General features: G+C 43.1%; 1 protein-coding gene across 1 annotated transcript in view; it reads left to right on the top strand.

The window, feature by feature from the left end:
* Positions 1 to 912: 912 nt before the first annotated feature.
* The window catches only part of SOGA1 (suppressor of glucose, autophagy associated 1), a 66,597-nt gene continuing 48,261 nt past the window's right edge, over positions 913 to 19,248 (top strand). The window contains exon 1 of the mRNA XM_007934639.2: positions 913 to 1,161. Within this exon, the coding sequence (XP_007932830.2) occupies positions 913 to 1,161 (249 nt within the window). The remainder of the gene's footprint in view (positions 1,162 to 19,248) is intronic.

Genomic DNA, 19,248 nt, shown 5'->3' with positions numbered 1-19,248 from the left:
AAAACCTGATGCTCTGCTTCCAAAAGATTAGCCTATGAAAACTCTATGGAGACAGTAGGGTTCTACTCTGATACACATGAGGCTCCTGAGTCAGAATTAATTTCACGGCCATTGGTGCTTCTTTTTACGCAGAGGCTCCCTCTCCTGACCTCCCCCACCCCTGGCCAGGGAGGGATGGGATAGAGGGTAGCCTTGAGGGATGGGGTCTGGTTGCTGCAGAGTCCTTTCCTGCAGGGACAGCTTGGACACCTGCCCAGCTTTGTCACTGGGGCATGTTCCACATCCCGGACAAGCCCCAGGGTCACATCATGACCTCCAGTAAGTCATGCTCCTCTTGGACTTCAGCTTCTCATAACAAGCCACCACCACTCATCAGGCACTCACGGTGTGTTAGGCACTGTGCCAAGAGTTTTCGTGCAATAGGTGATTTCATCCTCCTGTTAGGCCCATGAGGGTAGTCTGGCCATTTTATAGTTGAGAGGACTGAGGCAGAGTAGGGAAATGATTTGCCCAGCATTACTGGCAGAGATGGGGTTCAGATGGCCCAGGAGCTGCCCATCTCATCCTGCTCTGGGTTTCTCCAGCCCACTTCGCTTTCCTCTTTAAAATGATCTTTCACCTCTGCCACAGGCTCTTGTAAGAATTGAGTGAGGGTTGCCAGAAGACGTTTTTGGAAATGTTAATAGCCCCAGGTAAATAAAAAGACCTTCCTAAGAGGCAAGGAGGGCCTTCACAGTATCCTTGAGTGGCTGTGTTGTAGACATTGGAGCACAGGGTGCCTGGGTTTCGGTCCTGGTTCTACTCCTTCCTGGTTGTGTGACCCTTGGTGAGTTACTTGTCTTTTCTGTGCTTCCATTTCCTCATCTCCTAAGTGGGGGTCATGCCTTTCTCAGGGATTGCTCTGTGGCTGAGATGGGGTCTTTGCCAGTTGCAGTGTGGACACTGCCATCTAAGCTGGACTCACTTAGCCTGCTCACGGCCTTCTCACTACTCCTCATCCAGGTCTCTAAGGACATCTCCGTGAGGTTGCACAAGGAGCTGGAGGTAGTGGAGAAGAAACGTATGCGTCTGGAGGAGGAGAACGAGGAGCTTCGGCAGCGGCTCATCGAGACTGAGCTTGCTAAGCAGGTGCTGCAGACGGAGCTGGAGCGGCCACGAGAGGTAGGGCCCATCCGTGCTGGGCCTGGCGGGGACTGGGGAAGCAGCTGGTGTGTGCAAGCCCCACCTAGCCTGGGGCTCTCTGAACTTATGTGTCTGCTTGTGGAAAATGGGCATGAGCATATCTTGGCAGGGTTGTTATTCACTGCTTCCTCCAGCAACCATTTCCTGAGCACCTATTGTATACACCTTGTTGGACACTAACGACACATTGGCAAACAGATCTTGTCCTTAAGGAGTTTGCAGGCTAATGATGGAGACAGTCATCCATTAAAGAATCACAAGTACTGGGAGGATTAACAGAAAATAGACCAAAAAAAAAAAAAAAAAAAAACCACCGAGTTCCTTAGTTTTCTCATCTATAAAATGGACAATAATGTCTTCCTGATTCATTGTGAGGATTAACTGGGTTAACTTACTTAGAGGTGGTTTTTTTTTTTTTTTTTTTTTGATTATGACTTGGGTGAAAATTTACAGAGCAAAGTCATTTTCCATATGGCAGTTCATATACATCTTGTTTCATGATACTGACTGCAATTCCCCACAATGTAACAGCTCTCTTCCCATATCCTCCTTGTAGATACCACTTTCCTATGTCCTTCCTTCCTATGCATTTCTGCCCCCCGAGCTATTTCCCTGTGAAAATACTGCCCTTCTGTTCTCCTGTGATTGATCGCTCTAAGAAGTATATCTACCTGATGTAAATGTTCACCCTGTATGCCTGTCTATTGTTTGGCAGGAAGCCATGGGAGTGAGTTCAGTTCCAGACCTGAAAGGTAACTAGGGGCCACAGGCTCAGGGGTCTCACCAGGCTTGACCAGTAAATCTGGTCTTTTTTTTATGATTTTGAGTTTTGTTCCACATTGTTCTCCCACGCTATCCAGGATCTCCTGCACTGATCCCTTTCCCAGTGGTTGACAGTGGTAGCCAGGCACCATCTAGTTCTTCAGGTCTCATGGTCACATAGGTTGAGGATCGCATGGTCTACTGGTGTCTTGGATGAATTGTTTCCATGTATCTTTGGTTTTCTTCATTCTTTTTTGCTCCAGATGAGGGGAGGCTAATAAATGCATCTTAGATGGCTGCTCACAAGCTTTTTTTTTTTTTTTTAAATTTTATTTATTGATTGGTTGATTGATTGTGATTTGGGGGAAGATTTACAGAGCAGATTAACTTTCCATACAGCAGTTCACATACACCTTGTCTCATGACATTGACCACAATTTACCACAATGCAAAACCTCCCCTCCCACTTCCTCCCGATAATTACCTCTTCCCAGTGTCCATCCCTCCATGCCCTCCTGCCCTCTGAGCTGTCTCCTGGTGCATATGCAGCCCTTCTTTCTCCCATGATTGTTCTCTCCAAGGAGTGTATCTGCCTCAGGTAAATGTTCAACTCATATGCCTGTCTTTTGCTTGACTGGAAGCCACAGGTGTGGGTTCATTTCTAGACCTGACGGGCAGCTAGGGGCCATAGTCTCAGTGGTTCCACCAGGCTCTATCGGACCAGCAAATCTGGTCCCCCCCCTTTTTTTTTTTCTCCAAATGGTTTTGAGTTTTGTCCACATTGTTCTCCCTCTCTATCCAGGATCTCCTACATAGATCCCCTTCCAAGTGGTTGGCATTGGTAGCTGGGCACCATCTAGTTCTTCTGGTCTCATAGTCGTATAGGCTGCCGATTGGATGGTGTACCACCAGTTGCTAGGACTGACAGTATCCATGAATTTTTGGTTTTTTCATTCTTCTTTGCTCTGGACGAGGAGAGACCCATTGTTGCATCTAGATGGCAGCTTGCTAGCTTTTAAGATCCCAGTTGCTACTCACCAAAGTAGGAGGTGGAGCAATGTTTTGTGTAGTATGTTATGCCAATTGAGCTTGGTGTCCCCTGCAATAGTCCCGAGCCTTACAGGTTCAACTGACTACTTGGTCCCTCTGGGTAGTTGGCTGTGACCAAGCAGTGACTAACACCTTGCCTCTTGTCAGCTCTACCATACACCTGGGAATTCAGATCATACATATAAACTTATAGGACCGTTGTCTGCCAACCCTATACATGTTCTTGGGTACACTCTCTGCTTCATAGACATACCTACTAGTTCAGCCTGTCACAAGCTTTTAAGACCCTTGTTACTACTCACAAAAGTAGGATGTAGAATAGTGTTTCTGTGTGGTATGTTATACCAGTTGAGTTTGATAACCCCTGAGACCATGGACCCAAGCCTACAGGTTCAACTACTTGCTCCCTCAGGGTGGTTGGCTGTGGCCAAGAAGTTATCATAACTTTGTCCCTTTTTAGCTTTATTATATATTTGGACATTCTTACAGCACATAGAAATACGTGTGTAGAAGTATCATCTGCCAACCTTATATATGGTCCTGGGTGTATTCCCTTTTGCTTAGACATACCTGATCATTCAGCTTGCCTACCCATCTATTTACCTGTAAATAGAGATGCTTTATGGACTGCCAGGTCCTGCCACTTGGTGTGAAGTCCATGCTGGAGCTGAGTCTCAGGACACAGATCTTAAAACACTATACATTCCCTCTCTGCTTTGCTTGTACTAGTGCCTCCACTTGGCATGCCCCTTCCTCCTCTATGAGTTAGGTGTCCAGTGTGTTAGGTACTACGCTAGACACTTTTATCTCAACAGTTTTCATAAAGGCCCAGTGTTCTAGTGGTTATACCACTTCATGGATAAGAAAACTGCCCCTGAGAGAGGGAAGGATATATTAAAGGTTGTACATGTTCTGCAGGTTCCACAGGATGCCAGTTGGAAACGTTTAGCTTAGGTGACCCCTAACGGCTGGAATCTATTTGATTCTGTGTTCTGTGTCAGACAGTTTCTCATTCCAGAGGTCCAGCAGGCTTCAGCTATCTGACTGCTCACGAGGTATCCTCAGATCATACATTCCTCTGGGGCACACTCTTTGACAGCAAGGGCGGGCATACCAGTGTTCCAGAACGGAGACACCACAGCCCCGAGGCTAAAACAGTCCTTCAGCTGCCCTTTCTGCTGGGTATGCTGGTGTGATGTGCCATCAGCTTTTCAGTGTGGAGAGAGGCCTTTGCTGTTACTGGCTCCTGGGGACCCTGTCTACTGCAGGGCTCAGAAGGCACATTCTGGACCCTAATAGAAGCCATCATCTTGCTACATCTTGTTCCTGCTACCCCTGCAGTGAAAAGTGGGACAGTTCTAGAAAGTGCCTTGGAGATCAGGTTATCCCTATTGTATAGATGAGGAAACTGAGGCCCACAGAGAACAGCTTGCTTGGGTTCACCCAACATTTCTTGGCAGAGAAGGTGCTGAAACTCTGAAGCTGCTTCTCCTCTGAGTCTGGTTTCTTCGTTTGTGACTTCAGAAGGATGACAGTACCTTGCATATGAGGTTGTTTATGATCACTAATAGGATTGGACAACCATAGACTAGTATGAAGAAGTTATAAAGAATAAGGTGGATATCTATGTACTGATGTGAGAAGATTTCCAAGGTACGTTGTGAAGCAAGAAAAGAAAGTTAATAGAGCTGTACATATAGGGTAATTCCAGTAATTTTTTTGAAAAGCGTTATAGAACAAACTGTTTTTGAAGCATACGTGTGTGTGTGTGTGTGTGTGTGTAAGTGCATAGTGAAAGTCTGGAGGAAGGCCCACTAAACTGAAGAGTTGTCAGTGGTGTAGTTAGGTTTCTTTATAGTAAGAATGTTTTTGGGTATTGTTTGTGAAATTTTAACAATGAAGCTGAGCACTGAAAGAGCCCCTGTGGTACCCCGCACATAGTAGTTGCCCAAGAAACACTGATTCACTCCTCCTTTGAGGCTGATGCCAGCAAGGCTGGTCTAACACTCCCCGATGTTCCCCCTTGGTGTCTCAGGATCATGGGTAAGAAGGCATGGGTCCTGTGTTTATTTGTGATTGTTCTCTCCCTCCTCCCTCTCCTTCCTGATGTGGTTTCTATGGAGACAAGGGTCCCTTAGCAATTCTGCCAGAGCTGCTCACATCCCATCATCGAGATCTGTCTTTGCTGTCCTGACAGGTTGCTGTGGCAATGCTGTCACCCGGCTGGGAACAGGAGCCCTGGTCTGAGCTGCTGTGGTTGCCATGGAGATAGCTCTTAGCTAGAGAGAAGGGAAGGTGGCAAGTCCTAGCTGTGCTTGTCAATAATACTAGCCTCTTCCCATCCACTATCATTCCCTCTGCTTATGTTTTAGGCAGAAAGCCTTAACAGTGTTGACATGATTTATTGTAATATAGCTGTGTTTGAGTGCTTATTCTGTAGCAGGCACTGCACCAAGCCTTTCACATGTGTTGTCATGGTGTTTAACTCTTACAACAGTCTCCCAGCATACTCAGTATTGTCCCCATTTTATAGGTAGGATTCCTTTTTTAAAAAAATTATTATTTTATTAAGATATAATTCACATGCCATAAAATTCACCATTTTAAAGTGTACAGTTCACAAGCTCCCCTGGTGGTCCTGTGGATCTGTCTCTTGCTTTAACAGTGTTTGGATGGAACAGACCTGGGGTCTCCCCACCTCCAGCTTCAGACCACCCTCCGACCTCCTTTCCAGGTGCAACCTCCTGGGCCATCTTTTTTTTTAATATAAATAAATAAAGTGTACAATTCAATAGTTTTTAACAGGACATCAAACTGGTCCAAAGCAGTTCAGTCATGGCCAATGAAACAAAATCAGAACAGACTCAAATTTTTAAAATTTGGGTGAAACAGAACCAGAACAGGAAGAATAATAACTGGAATAATGGGAGGAATTATTCCAGGTTGAAGCCCTGGAATGGGAGATTTGGCAGAAGTTAGTAATTCCTTTCAGGAGCTTGATTCAGGAGACTGAATTATTGCTAAGACTGTGGAGAGTGACATACATTCAAAGTGGGATAGTATGCTGCCATATTTGAGCTGGGCAACACCAGCTGGAACAGGTAAGGTGGGTTGGGGAGTGCCCCCAGGCTGCAGGAAGCAGCGGCAGACAGGGCTGGCCAGAACAGGTAGGGGGAAGCCCAAGAAGTAAGCGGAGCGGTTGGAACAGCTAAGGGAGACGAACTTGTCTGTTGATTTGTCATACCATTGGGGCTTGCGTGTTGCTGTGAGGCAGGAGGCTGTGCCAGCAGGGGTGCCTGTGGTGGACGGGTTTCAGTGGAGCTTCCAGACTGAGACAGAGTCAGAAGAAAGAAGAGGCTGTCCATTTCTCAAAGAATTGGCCAGTGAAAACCTTGTAAATAGTAGTGGAACGCTGCCTGACATATTAGTGGAAAATTTTGTGAATAACCCTGAAACATTGTCTGATAAAGTGCCAGAAGATGAGCCCTCAGGTTGGAAGGCACTCAAAATGTAACTGGGAAAGAGCTGCCTCATCAAAGTAGAGCTGACCTTGATGATAGGGATAAAGTAGAGCTTTCAGGGTCTCCATTTGCTGAAGTGGCACGACTCAGTATGAGAAGAAACAGCTGCAAACATCCATTAATAATTGGAACATAGAATGTATGAAATAGGAATCTAGGAAAATTGGAAGTTGTCAGAAATGAAATAGAACACATAAAGATTGATATCCTGGGCATTAATGAGCTGAAATGGACTGGTTTTGCCCATTTTGAATCAGGTAACCATATGATCTACTATGCCAGGAATGGCAAATTGAAGAGGAATGGCATGGCATTCATCATCACAAAGAATGTTTCAAGATCTATCCAGAAGTACAATGCTGTCAGTCATAGAATAATATCCATATGCCTACAAGAAAAGCCAATTAATACTACTATTATTTCAATTTATATACCAACAACCAAAGCCAAAGATGAGGAAATTGAAGATTTTTACCAACTTCTGTAGTCTGAAATTGACCAAACTTGCAATCAAGATGTGCTGATTATCACTGGTGATTGGAATTGAAAAGTTGGAAACATAGAAGAATCACTGGTAGTTGGAAAATTTAGCCTTGGAAAAAGAAATAATGCTGGAGACCACATGATAGAATTTTGCAAGACCAACAACTTATTCATTGCAAATACCTTTTTTCAACAACACAAATGGCAGCTATACACATGGACTTTACCAGATGGAGTACACAGGAATCAGATTGACTACCTTTGTGGCAAGAGGAGATGGAAAAGCTCAGTATCTTCAGCCAAAACAAGGCCAGGAGCTGATTGTGGAACAGACCATCAACTGCTCATATGCAAGTTCAAGTTGAAGTTGAAGACAATTGGAACAAGTCCACGAGAGCCAAAATATGACGTTGAATATATCCCTCCTGAATTTAGAGACTATTTAAAGAATAGATTTGATGCATTGACCGAAAACCAGAGAATTGTGGGATGATAGCAGGAACATCATCCATGAAGAAAGCCAAAAGGTCATTAAAAAGATAGGAAAGAAAGAAAAGACCAAAATAGATGTCAGAAGAGACTCTGAAACTTGCCCTTGAATGGTGAGTAGTTAAAGCCAATGGAAGAAATGACAAGATGAAAGAGGTAAACAGAAGATTTCAAAGAGCAGCTCAAGCAGGCAAAGTCAATTATTATAATGAAATGTGCAGAGACTTGGAGTTGGAAAGTCAAAAGGGAAAAACTTGCTCGCATTTCTCAAGTTGAAAGAGCTGAAGAAAAAATTTAAGCCTCGAGCTGCAATACTGAAAGATTCTATGGGCAAGATATTGAATGATGCAGGAAACATCAAAAGAAGATGGAAGGAATACACAGTCACTGTACCAAAAAAGAATTGGTTGATGTTCATGAATTTCAGGAGGTGGCATATGATCAAGAACCAATGGTATTGAAGGAAGAAATCGAAGCTGCACTGAAGAAAGTGGTGAAAAACAAGGCTTCAGGAATTGATAGGATACCCATTGAGATGTTTCAACAAATGGATGCCACACTAGAGGCACTCACTCGGCTATGCCAGCAGATTTGGAAGACACCTCCCTGGCCAACTGACTGAAAGAGATCCAAATTTGTACCCATTCCAAAGAAAGGTGATCTTACAGAATGTGGAAATTATCTAACAATATCATTAATATCACACACAAGTAAAATCTTGTTGTTGTTGTTGTTGTTTGCCGTCGAGTCGGCCCCGACTCATAGCGACTCCTCCTTGGGTTTCCGAGGCAGTATCACTATGGAAGTAGGATTGCCCAAAATCTTAGTGAATATAATTCAAAAATGATTATAGCAGTATATTGACAGAGAACTTCCAGAAGTACAAGCTGGATTCAGAAGAGGATGTAGAACGAGGGATATCATTGCTGATGTCAGATGGATCTTGGCTGAAGCAAAGAATACCAGAAGGATGTTTACTTGTGTTTTATTGACTATGCAAAAGCATTGAATTATGTGGATCGTAACAAATTATGGATCACATTGAGAAGAATGGGAATTGCAGAACACTTGATGGTGCTCATGAGGAACTTGTACATAGACCAGGAGACTGTCGGTGGAACAGAACAACGGGACACTGAATGGTTTAAAATCAAGATGGGAGTGTGTCAGGGTTGTAGCCTTTCACCATACTTATTCAATCTGTATGCTGAACAAATAATCTGAGAAGCTGGACTATATGAAGAAGAATGTGGCATCAGGATTGTAGGAAGACTCATTAACAACCTACGTTATGCAGACAACGCAACTTTGCTTCCTGAAAGTGAGGATGACTTGAAACACTTACTGATGAAGAGTGAAGACTACAGTCTGCAGTATGGATTACACCTCAAAATAAAGAAAACAAAAATCCTCACAATGGGACCAATAAGCAGCATCACGATAAATGGAGAAAAGACTGAAGTTGTCAAAGACTTCATATTACTTGGTTCTACAATCAACACCAATGGAAGCATCGGTGAAGAAATCAGACCTCATATAGCATTGGGTAAATCTGGTGCAAAGGACCTCTTTCAAGTGCTGAAGAGCAAAGATGTTTCCTTGAAGATTAAGGTGCACTTGACACAAGCCTTGGTATTTTCAGTTACCTCATATGCATGTGAGAGCAGGACAATGAAAAAGGAAGGCCAAAAAAGAGTTGATGCTTTTGAGTTGTGGTGTTGGCGAAGAATGCTGAAAGTACCATGGACTGCTAAAAGAACTAAGCAATCTTTCCTGGAAGAGGTACAGCCAGAATGCTCCTTGGAAGCAAAAAGGGCCAGGCTTTGCCTCACCTACTTTGGTCGTGTTGTAAGAAAGGACCATTCCCTGGAGAAGGATATCATGCTTGGCAAAGTAGAGGGTCAATGGAAAAGGGGAAGGCCCTCAATGAGATGGATTGACATGGTGGCTGCTATGATGGGCTCAGGTATAGCAAAGATCGTGAGGCTGGCACAGTACTGGGCAGTGTTTCATTCCGCTGTACATGAGGTCGATATGAGTTGGAGATGACTCGATGGCACCTAACAACAACAACACCATCTTTGAGCTGGGCATACCTCCTTCCGCCTTTGCTGGTAAGAGATTTGGTTCCTTTGCAGCATGTACACTGCCCTTGTTTTCTAAGAGAGAGATAAAGTTTCTATCATCAACCTGTAATTTTTCCTGTTCGGTTATTGTTCTGGTTCACCCACATTTTACAATCAGATCCATTCCAATTTTGCTTCATCAACCATGACTGGACTGGGAAGAACCAGTTTGAAGCCCTAATGTTTAGTATATTCATGATATTATGCAACCACCACCACTACCTAATTCCAAAATATTTTCATCACTCCAAAGAGAAACCCTCATTACCTGCTCCTCCGGGCCCTGGTTACCACTAATATATTTTCTGACTCTACAGATTTGCCCTTCTGGACATTTCATGTTAATGGAATCATATGTATGTGGTCTTTTGTGACTGGTTTCATTCACTTAGCATAATGTTTTCAAGCTCCATCCATCTTATGGCATGTGTCAGTATTTCATTCCTTTTTATGGCTCAGTAATGTTCCATGGTATGCATATACCATTTGTTTATCCATTCATCAGTTGATGGACATTTGGGTAGTTTCTGCTTTTGGGCTGTTGTGAATCTTGTAGCTATGCACAGTCATGGGAGCTCTGGTAGCGTAGTGCCTAAGGCATTTGACTGCTAACAGAGGGCTGGCGGTTCAAACCCACCAGCCACTCCTTGGAAGGAAGGTTGGGCAATCTACTTCTGTAGTGATACCGCCTCGGAAACCCAAGGAGGGGTCGCTATGAGTCGGGTCCGACTCAATGGCACATAACAACAACAACATGCACAATCATATATAAGTTTATGTCTGAACCTGTGTTTTTCATTCTCTTGGGTATGTACCTAGAAGTGGCATTGCTAGGTATTGTGGAACTCTTCAGGGTCATGTGTTTGAGGAAAGACAAAGATGGGATTCAAACCAGGACTCTAAGTCACCTAAAGCCAGACTGACCTTTATGGTGATGCCCCTACCTTCTTGCCCCAGACAGGGTCTTTCCTAAGATCCTGTTGTATTTCAGAATCTCTGAAGAGGCTGCTCATGTGAATGAGTACCTCTTCTCTGGCACAGGTTTCTTGTCCTGATTTCCTGGTGAACTCTGTCGTGGGGTAGGAAGGGCACTGACCACCTGATTCTAACCTTGCTGTAGTTCAGGATAAGCATGGACTTGGAGCCCTGCTGCCTGGGTTTGAATCTTGGCTTTGCAGTGTATTCTTGGGTACAGCAACTCCAGTCTGCAACTTCTTTATTTATAAAATGGGAATAATAATTCCTACTTCCCTGTAGTGTTTGGGAGGTTTAAATGAGACAAATAGCAATACCAAAACCAGATTGACTGGCATCAAGTCAGTTCCGACTCATAGTGACCCCTGTTGGTTTTCCAAGGCTATAAATTCTTACACAAATAGACTACTTCATCTTTTTTCCTGCAGAGTGGCTGGTTGGTTCGAACCACTGATCATTTGGTTAGCAGCCAAATGTCTTAACTGCTATACCACTAAAGCTCCTTAACATCAAATAAGGGCTTGGCGAATAGCCATTATCATCACCATCACAACCGATAAGACTGTGGTGGGGCTGGAGAGGCATTTACCTTAATTAAATAAATGCTTTCTTCTGCCTCTCCTGTGGACCACTTCCATAGAGCTGCCAGCCCTTTTTGGAAGGAGCAGCTACATTGCAAATCAATGCCTGCAGTTGGCAGAGGCTCTCTCTGTGACTTTTGACTGGGGCTTATGTCTAAACCCCTCTTTGTTTCCTCCCACCAGGTGGTCTCCCCTCACCAGGAGACACACAACCTCTCTGTAGCTCTTTCAGCCAATCTGAAGGAAGATCATCTCTGTCTTCCACCCTTGGACCCCTTAAAGTAAATTGTATATGCACAGCACAGTGTGTATTTTCAGTTAGGACTTCCCAAACATCCCTTCCATATTTGGTGAAAATCTGTCCAGCTGTTCTGGCAGAAGGTACATTTTATTCCTGAGAAGGCTAGCCTTTGTGTCCTGGCAACATGGTAGCATGGAAGGTGTTAGAGGGTGGAGTGCCCCTTAAGAGCTGTACTTGGGCTGGAGGCATCTGTGTGCCAGGCTGGAGGAGGCAGAAGTGTGGATTTAACAGAATCTTGAAGAAGGACAAGGAAGGACATAATTCACGCTCTTAGTAGGAGCTGTGAGGCCAGGAAGCTTAAAGAGGCACCAGCCACCCTCCCTGCTCAAAGGGGACCTTGTGAGTAGCTGGTGGGTGGGAAAGCCCCTGCTGCAGGCTAGGCCAATGTGTACTCTACAGTCCAGGGCACCTCCTTGGGCTTGTGGCTGACATTCCTGTTGATGTCCCAGTGCTTTCCTGCCCTGTCCCACCCTCCCCAGGCCTAGTGCCAGAACATCTGCCTCTTGGGCAGGGACTGGCTCTGTTCCTGGGGGCTCCACAAAGGGGCTCTGACAGCCTCTGGCTCCCTCTGAGGGCCACTGTAGCCCCCAGGCGGCCAGGCCAGCTGCTGCTCTGCAGAGGAAAGGTCTTTGTGTTCTCTGAGCCTGCCTTGTTTTCCCTCCAGACCTGCAGAGCAGTGCAGGAGCCAGAAGGGCTTAGACGGGGAGGGGAACCAGGCAGGTCCCATCAGAAAACGCTGCAACTCCTCTTGCCCTGAAAAGATGCTGCCCAGGCCTCTCTTCTCTGCCAGCCACCCTCTTTCTGATGAAGGTCAGGCCACCCAGACGGGTGGTTTACCTAATAAGCTAGGTAAGCATGGGCTTACTTGTGCTTACTTACTTAATCCATAGTGAACAATTTCACATCAAAGATACAGTGAAAAATGTGAAACTGTTCACTATGGATTGGTAAGTAAGCATGAGGAAGCCCTTGCTTACCTTGCTTGTTGGGCAATGTGACACTGTACTCAGAGCTCACCCTCACCTGCCTGCCATGCCCCTTCTCTGCCTATTGGAGAGGTGTTCAGTGACTATTCTTGGGGAAAGTACATTTTAAAAATATTTTATTGTGACTTCTTCCCTCCCCTCACACCAAAACAAACAAACAAACACACTGCCGTCGAGTTAGAGCCAAAGTCATAGAGACCCCCTCCTTGGGTTTCCTATGTGGTATCACTGCAGAAGTAGATTGCCCAACCTTCCTTCCGAGGAGTGGCTGGTGGGTTTGAACTGCCAGCCTTCTGGTTAGCAGTCAAGTGCCTTAGGCACTATGCTACCAGAGCTCCTTGCAAAGCCCATAGGCACTATCATTTAGGGCAGTTTGTATGTATTTGACTAATATTTCTACTAATATTTTCTAATATTTCTAATGTTTCTAACATTTCTACATGTGCTATAACATCTTAAGTGTAAATACTGCCACTAAATGATCAAGCCAGTGGAACGCTCATTGAGACCACTGAACTTCTAATACAGGTACATAATCTGGTAAAGGGAGTTCAATGAAAATACATCTTTGAGTCCATCTCAGGTCTAGGGTGCATCTGCTAGTTCAGCCTGTTGGGAGTCAGGGCCAAAGATTGGTTCCACATGGCCAAAAGGTACAGTTAAGGGCTACCCAACAGATATCTGAGTGTCATAGCCAGTCAATGGCTAACTAACCAGTAGCTTGTAAGATTATCAGTGATGCACATTCAGACACTGGAAGCCATCCCTGGGTCTGGTAATGGCTAGATTGTTCATATGGGTTTGGTTAGATTGTTCTCGGCAAAATGAGGCAACCTGACTTAGCCTCTGTGTTCAGGGAGTTAACCAGATGAGTCTGTCCTACAGTTTTTGATGTGGACCTACAATTTGAAGAATATTGTTTATAGGTTTGAAAGATTCTTCAGCTAGCTCTTCTTGGGTGACTTTATTTAGTAATGTAAGGGTTAATAATAAACATATTATGACTAAACGTTAAATTATGGCCTGGGTTTTGTTGAGATCCAAAACCAGGACATTTATCCATAGTAAATCTAGTAATAGTGATTTCCTGTAGTGATGAAGTACAGGAATTTTCTTTGTTCTTATAGTAGTAGATCAAAAGAAATCCAATCAGATCCCTGTAGTGGAGAGACCCACCAGGGAAGGCCAGACTACTTGAGGTTGTGAGGGCACTACATATCCAATAATTAAACTTTTTAAAAATAGTAATCATAAGCATCTGCCCATTCTAGGAAAATAGTAGAGGCATGACTGTAACAAAAGTAAAAATAAAAAAGGATATAAAGAAGTGTATTTTCAGGCCTGGTCTAGGATCAGCCATCTGCCTCAGATATCACAGGGGCATTACCTGTAACCTTCGAGACTTCAAATAAGATGACAGAGTAGGCAGACAAGCTACACAGACCCCCTTCAACAAAGAAAAGAGAAACCAATTGACACAGATATAGAAGAAAATCCTGGAGCCCTGAGCTTTGAAAGGAAGGATACAGATGTGAATTAAACACCAACTAGTAGAAGAACTTGAATGAAAACAGTGAATAAGGAGACAAACAGAGCTGCAAACTGTCAGCTGTCCTGATAGCATGGACAGTTTGAATATTTCCAAGTGGTTTTAGGACCTGAGAATTAACCTAAAAAACCCTGCTCGCCAACGGCTGCATGGGCAACTACACTGGTGGCTTGTGACTAAAAATGGAAACAGCAAAGATGGAGACAAACCCAACTCTGAACTTTCAGCTGTCCAGAGGGTCCAGCCATTTTGAATGTTTACAAGTGGTGGCCATTTTGGATATTTAAAGTGAGAGTGTTCTTGTTTAGATTCCAGGGACTTAAGAATAGGCTTCACTTGAGAATACCACAGACATACCAGAGGCTGACGACTGAAAAGGTTCTAGTTTGGGGCTTTTTTTTTTCTCTTCCCTTTTCCTGGTTCCCATTTTTTTCCCTCTTGTGGTTCTTCCCATCCCTTGTTTTTCTTTTTGCATTTTTTCCCCTCATTATTCTCTTACCCTAGCTCTTTTTTCTTATTCCTCCCTTTCCAGATATTGTGGGTTTTTTTTCCTCTCTTACTCTATTTATATATTTCCTTTGTCTTTTTAAAGTACTTTTGAAAATAGCTTGTCTCATTTATTGCCTTTCCTCTTTTTTTCTTTCTCTTTTTGGTGATCGTTCCTGTGTTTTTATGTGATGTATGTTTTATGTCCTTGTTTTTACTTTTGTGGCATTTTTTTAAATTATTGTTTTTGTCTAACTGAGTGGGAGACTGCAGCTATATCCATACGACCCAACTATACCCATACCTCCTGCAGCCCCACATACTGAGTGAGAGCCACTCCTTGCTTCTGCACCAACTGGCCAATGATACACAACAGCCAATATGAACCTGACTCACCCTTAACTGCTCTTCACAAACAGCTAGCAGAGATCTGTACACTCACTCTCATTCTCTGTCACACCCACCAGGAGACAGGTGGTGAGTGCATAAATGCTGCCAACTAGTGACTAGAGGAGCAAGTACCCTTACTCAGATACATCCAAACAAAACAAAGAAAAATCTTGGGTGAATGACTCCAATATAAAATCACCAATTAAATATAAATACAGTAGAGTTACAATGTCTTGGAGACAACAGTCCATCACGGTCCACACAAAGAAGCAAGATAAAGCAGAAGAAACAAGGGATCAGGATATAGGCCCAGAACACATCCCTGAGAAAGAAGCAGCATTATAACTCCTCATTGTAACTTATGGTAACTCCCTGATAAGGAATTCAAAAGAATTATATTTAGGTACCTTCAACAGATTGAGAGACAGATCAAGGAAAACACTGACAAAATTGAAAACACAGAGAAAATCCTAGAACACTTTTGGAAGACAATACAATAACAAAATGACAAAATAAATGAAAATTAGAAATGTTACAAAATCTACAGATAGAAATCTAGAAGATTAATAGTAAATTTGCAGAAATAGACAACACATTGAATGGGCAAGGAAGTAGAATTGAATCAATGAAAGACAGAATTAGTGAGATTGAAGCCAAATACCTCAATATTTCATTGGAAAGGGATTGTGGTAGTTATGTTAGTGTGTCAACTTGGCTGTGCCTGGTTGAGTGGTTGGGCAGCTGGTGGTAGTTATTCCCTGTGATGACACTGGCAATCAACTCCATGGTGGGGTCTACCACAACCAGCTGAGTAGCTGCCTTTGGGATGTGGTCTTCTTCCTGTATATAAGGAGAAGCCTTGGGAATGGTCTCTAGTCTATGGCATGCTTGGACCATGCATGTAGCCATGTTGTTGCTCAGCAGCCTGCCATGCTCTGCTGACCTTGGAACTTACAATGGACTTAAGTTAATAGTCTTCCATATGGTTTGGTAATATCGAGACTGTGCCTTTTTACTTGTCAACCTTGGGGCTTCTTAGTTTCAGCAGCCAGCAGCTGTCTGAGTGAAGAAATGCCTCTAGCTCCAGCAGGCCAGAAGCAGGAGGCAGATCTGGACCCCAAGGTTGAGGTGCTTTCACCCAGCCCCTAGAGCCTGGCACTTTGTACTTGGACTTAAACTCTCCAAATTGTAAGAATAAACTCCTGTTTGTTGAGGCCATCCCATTTGTGGTATATTCTTGTCAGAGCGGCACTAGGTAACCAGAACAGGGATCAATCAGAAAAAAGATCAAAACAAAATGAAGAAAGCCTAATGTTCATGTGGGATACCATCAGGAGGAATAATCTATGTGTAATCACAATTGCAGAACAGGAAGAGACAAATAAAACCACAGAGAAAATTGTCGAAGATTTGTTGAAAGATAATTTCCCTGATATGATGGAAGACAAGGATATACCCATTTAAGAAGTCCAATGAACCCCAAACAGGATAGACCCCAAAATAAAATCACCAAGGCATAATCATCATCAAACTCACCAAAACCAAAGACAGAGAATCCTGAGAGCAGCACGGGAAAAATGAAGAGTTACCTACAAAAGGCAACTGATAAGATTAAGCTCTGATTTCTTGGCAGAAACCATGCAAGCGAGAAGACAGTGGGATAGTGTATGTAAAACCCTGAAAGAAAAAAATTTCCAATAAAAAATTATATACCTAGCAAAATTGTCCCTTAAAAATGATGGTGAAATTAGGACATTTCCAGATAAGCAGAAATTAAAGGAATTTGTTAAAACCAGACCAACCTCACAAGAGATGCTAAAGGGAGTCCTTTGGACAGGAAACCAACAACAGCAAACAACTGACCATTAACACACATGATGACATAACCCAGAAACCAACCCAGTTATGGAAGTATCCAAAGTAAAATAAGTTTACAGGATTGTAAACAGGCAACCAGAGACATCAGTTGGCAAGTGAAGACAACTACAAACCAAAAAGAGGAAAAAAACAGTGTAGTTACAGAACTTCTAAATGGTGAGGAAGTCAAGACAAATGTAAATGTAACCTTCATTTCTTCAGTGGGTTGGCTAGTCTGAAGATGAGTCTTCCTTGTTTTTAACCGTGAGACATAGATCCAAGGTTTTATTCCCTGTAATTTGGCTGCACGTGGATTGGTTGAGGATGACTGAGTATGGTCTCTTCCAATAATCTTCTAATGAACCTTTTATTTGGTGTCTCTTCCAATAAACATATTCTCCTGGGGCTATGTTAGGCAGATTCAGGAGTCTGATTTCTGTTCATCAAAGGCTTCTCTAACCTGTGAAACATATTCTTTAGAATGTAGGGTTAAAGACTGGCAATATTTTACTAATCCAGGTTGAACAATGTTAGAGTTGGTGCAGGCAACATAAAGAAGGACCATAGGTCTCCCAGTAATTATTTCATAGGGGATAAGTTGGTGAGATCCAAATGGTATGGACCTTAGATTTAAAAGAACTAAAGGAAGGACTGTAGTTCTGGATAAATTTAAAGTTTCACAAAGCTTTTCTGTTTACTAAAGTTTCACAAAGCTTTATTATTCTGTTAGTTCCCTCTATTAGACCAGAGGTCTGAGTATGATAGGGGCAATGTAGCCTTCGCTAAATGGGTAAAACTCAACACAGTTCTTGGATGATTTGACTAGGGAAATGAGTTCCCCCAATCACTGCAGAGTTTTTGGTGCTTGGTAGGTGAATATGATGTTTTCAAGAAGTTTCTTTGTTACAAAGGCTGCAGTAGCATGTTGGCAGGGAAAGGCACCTACTCAATATGAACATCTACGTATCAGTACTAATACATGCTTATAGCCATTTGAGGGTGGAAGTTGAATAAAATGTAGCTGCCATTCAACCATAGGCCTAGAAGGTAAAGGTCATTGTCTAGGTAGGACTTTGAGATGTTTTATTGGATTATAGCAAGGGCAAATAGGGCAGTGGGTGGCAACATGGTTGGCAGCCTTAAAAATTTTCCCAGCCAGTATTTTTTTAAAGTCTTAATCATTTTATCTCATCCCATGTGGGAACTTTTCATGTAAGGTTCGCATCATAGGAACATCTGGGAAATTGGGTAAGAGCGTTTTCTTACTGGGCCCAGTCCATAATTTAGTGGCAGGATCTTGGTTGCAGCCTACCTTTTCCCATACCTTAGTTTCTTCTATTTGGGCTAATTGTTAATGTTTAAAAATTTTCCTAAAGTTAATTCATGAAAGTTGGAGTTATCCATAGACAAATTTTGGGAGTCTCTTTATTTATCATAAATGCAGAAATAACTTGAGAGGCAGCCTGTTTGGCTGAAGTGGCTTCAAGGAGAGCCTGGCTTTCAAGGAGTTTAGTAGAATTTATAACAGCATAACCAGCTTAATAGTGAGAACTAGTAGGATTAGGTTTTAAATAGGAATTATCCACAAATAAAACTAAGGGCATCAAACCGGTTCTTCCTGTTTCAGTCATGGCTGACAAAGCAATACCAGACTAGATCTGAATTTATTAAACGTGCAACGGGAAGAATTATGGTTGAAGCCCTGCCACAAACTTAATCTCCCTGTTAGAATTCTAATGAGCACAGCATGTGCATTGCATAGCAACCAAATTTCTTGACCAGTCGAGGTGAAAACAGTGGTGCCTGGCTCGAAGATGGCAACCAAGAGCATCGTTGTGAATGTTTGTCACTCTCCACAGCCCTGGCAATAATTCAGTCTCCTGCATCAGGACCTGAAAGGGCTCACTATGCCTCTTCCAAGTCTCCCATTCCAGGACTTCAGCCTGTCATTTTTCCTGTTTCAGTTATCATTCAGGTACACCCACATTTTACAAGTTCTAGTCTATTCTCATTTCACTGCATTGACCATGACATAACTGGTTAGAACTGGTCAGAAGTCCTGGTTAGAAGTCTATCATGTGTAATATGGTTGTTATCATTAGTCACCAGGGAACAGCCACAGAATGTAGTCTAATGTTAAACCCAGCCAGGAGGAGAACTTCATAGGAGGTGAACCTGCTGGCAAGATGTTGTATCAAGGTAGAATTAAGTACAGTAAGTCCCCAGGTTAAGAATGTCCAATTTACCAACAACTTGTACTTAAGAATGGACTGTCATTAAGCCTATTGTATTAATGATTTGAGTTAACTACAGTGGTTCATAATAACAAATGCACACACTACTTTGTAATGCATGGCTTTGACAGTTCATTGGCTTAAGTAAGGAGAGTGCCTTCTGCCTTTTAAAGGCAAGTTGCCATGTTAGCAGTGTGTTGAGTGTGTAACTTTGTATTTAGCTTAAATCTTCTTCTTACTTACCTTTGTAACCATGCCACCAAAGTAGAACCTAAA

Source organism: Orycteropus afer, unplaced genomic scaffold (genome assembly GCF_000298275.1).
Source record: "Orycteropus afer afer isolate SDZICR_OR568_19922 unplaced genomic scaffold, OryAfe1.0 scaffold00020, whole genome shotgun sequence".
NCBI classification, from domain to species: domain Eukaryota; kingdom Metazoa; phylum Chordata; class Mammalia; order Tubulidentata; family Orycteropodidae; genus Orycteropus; species Orycteropus afer.
The sequence above is the reverse complement of the archived record's forward strand: the minus strand, read 5'-3'. Positions and strand labels throughout refer to the sequence as shown.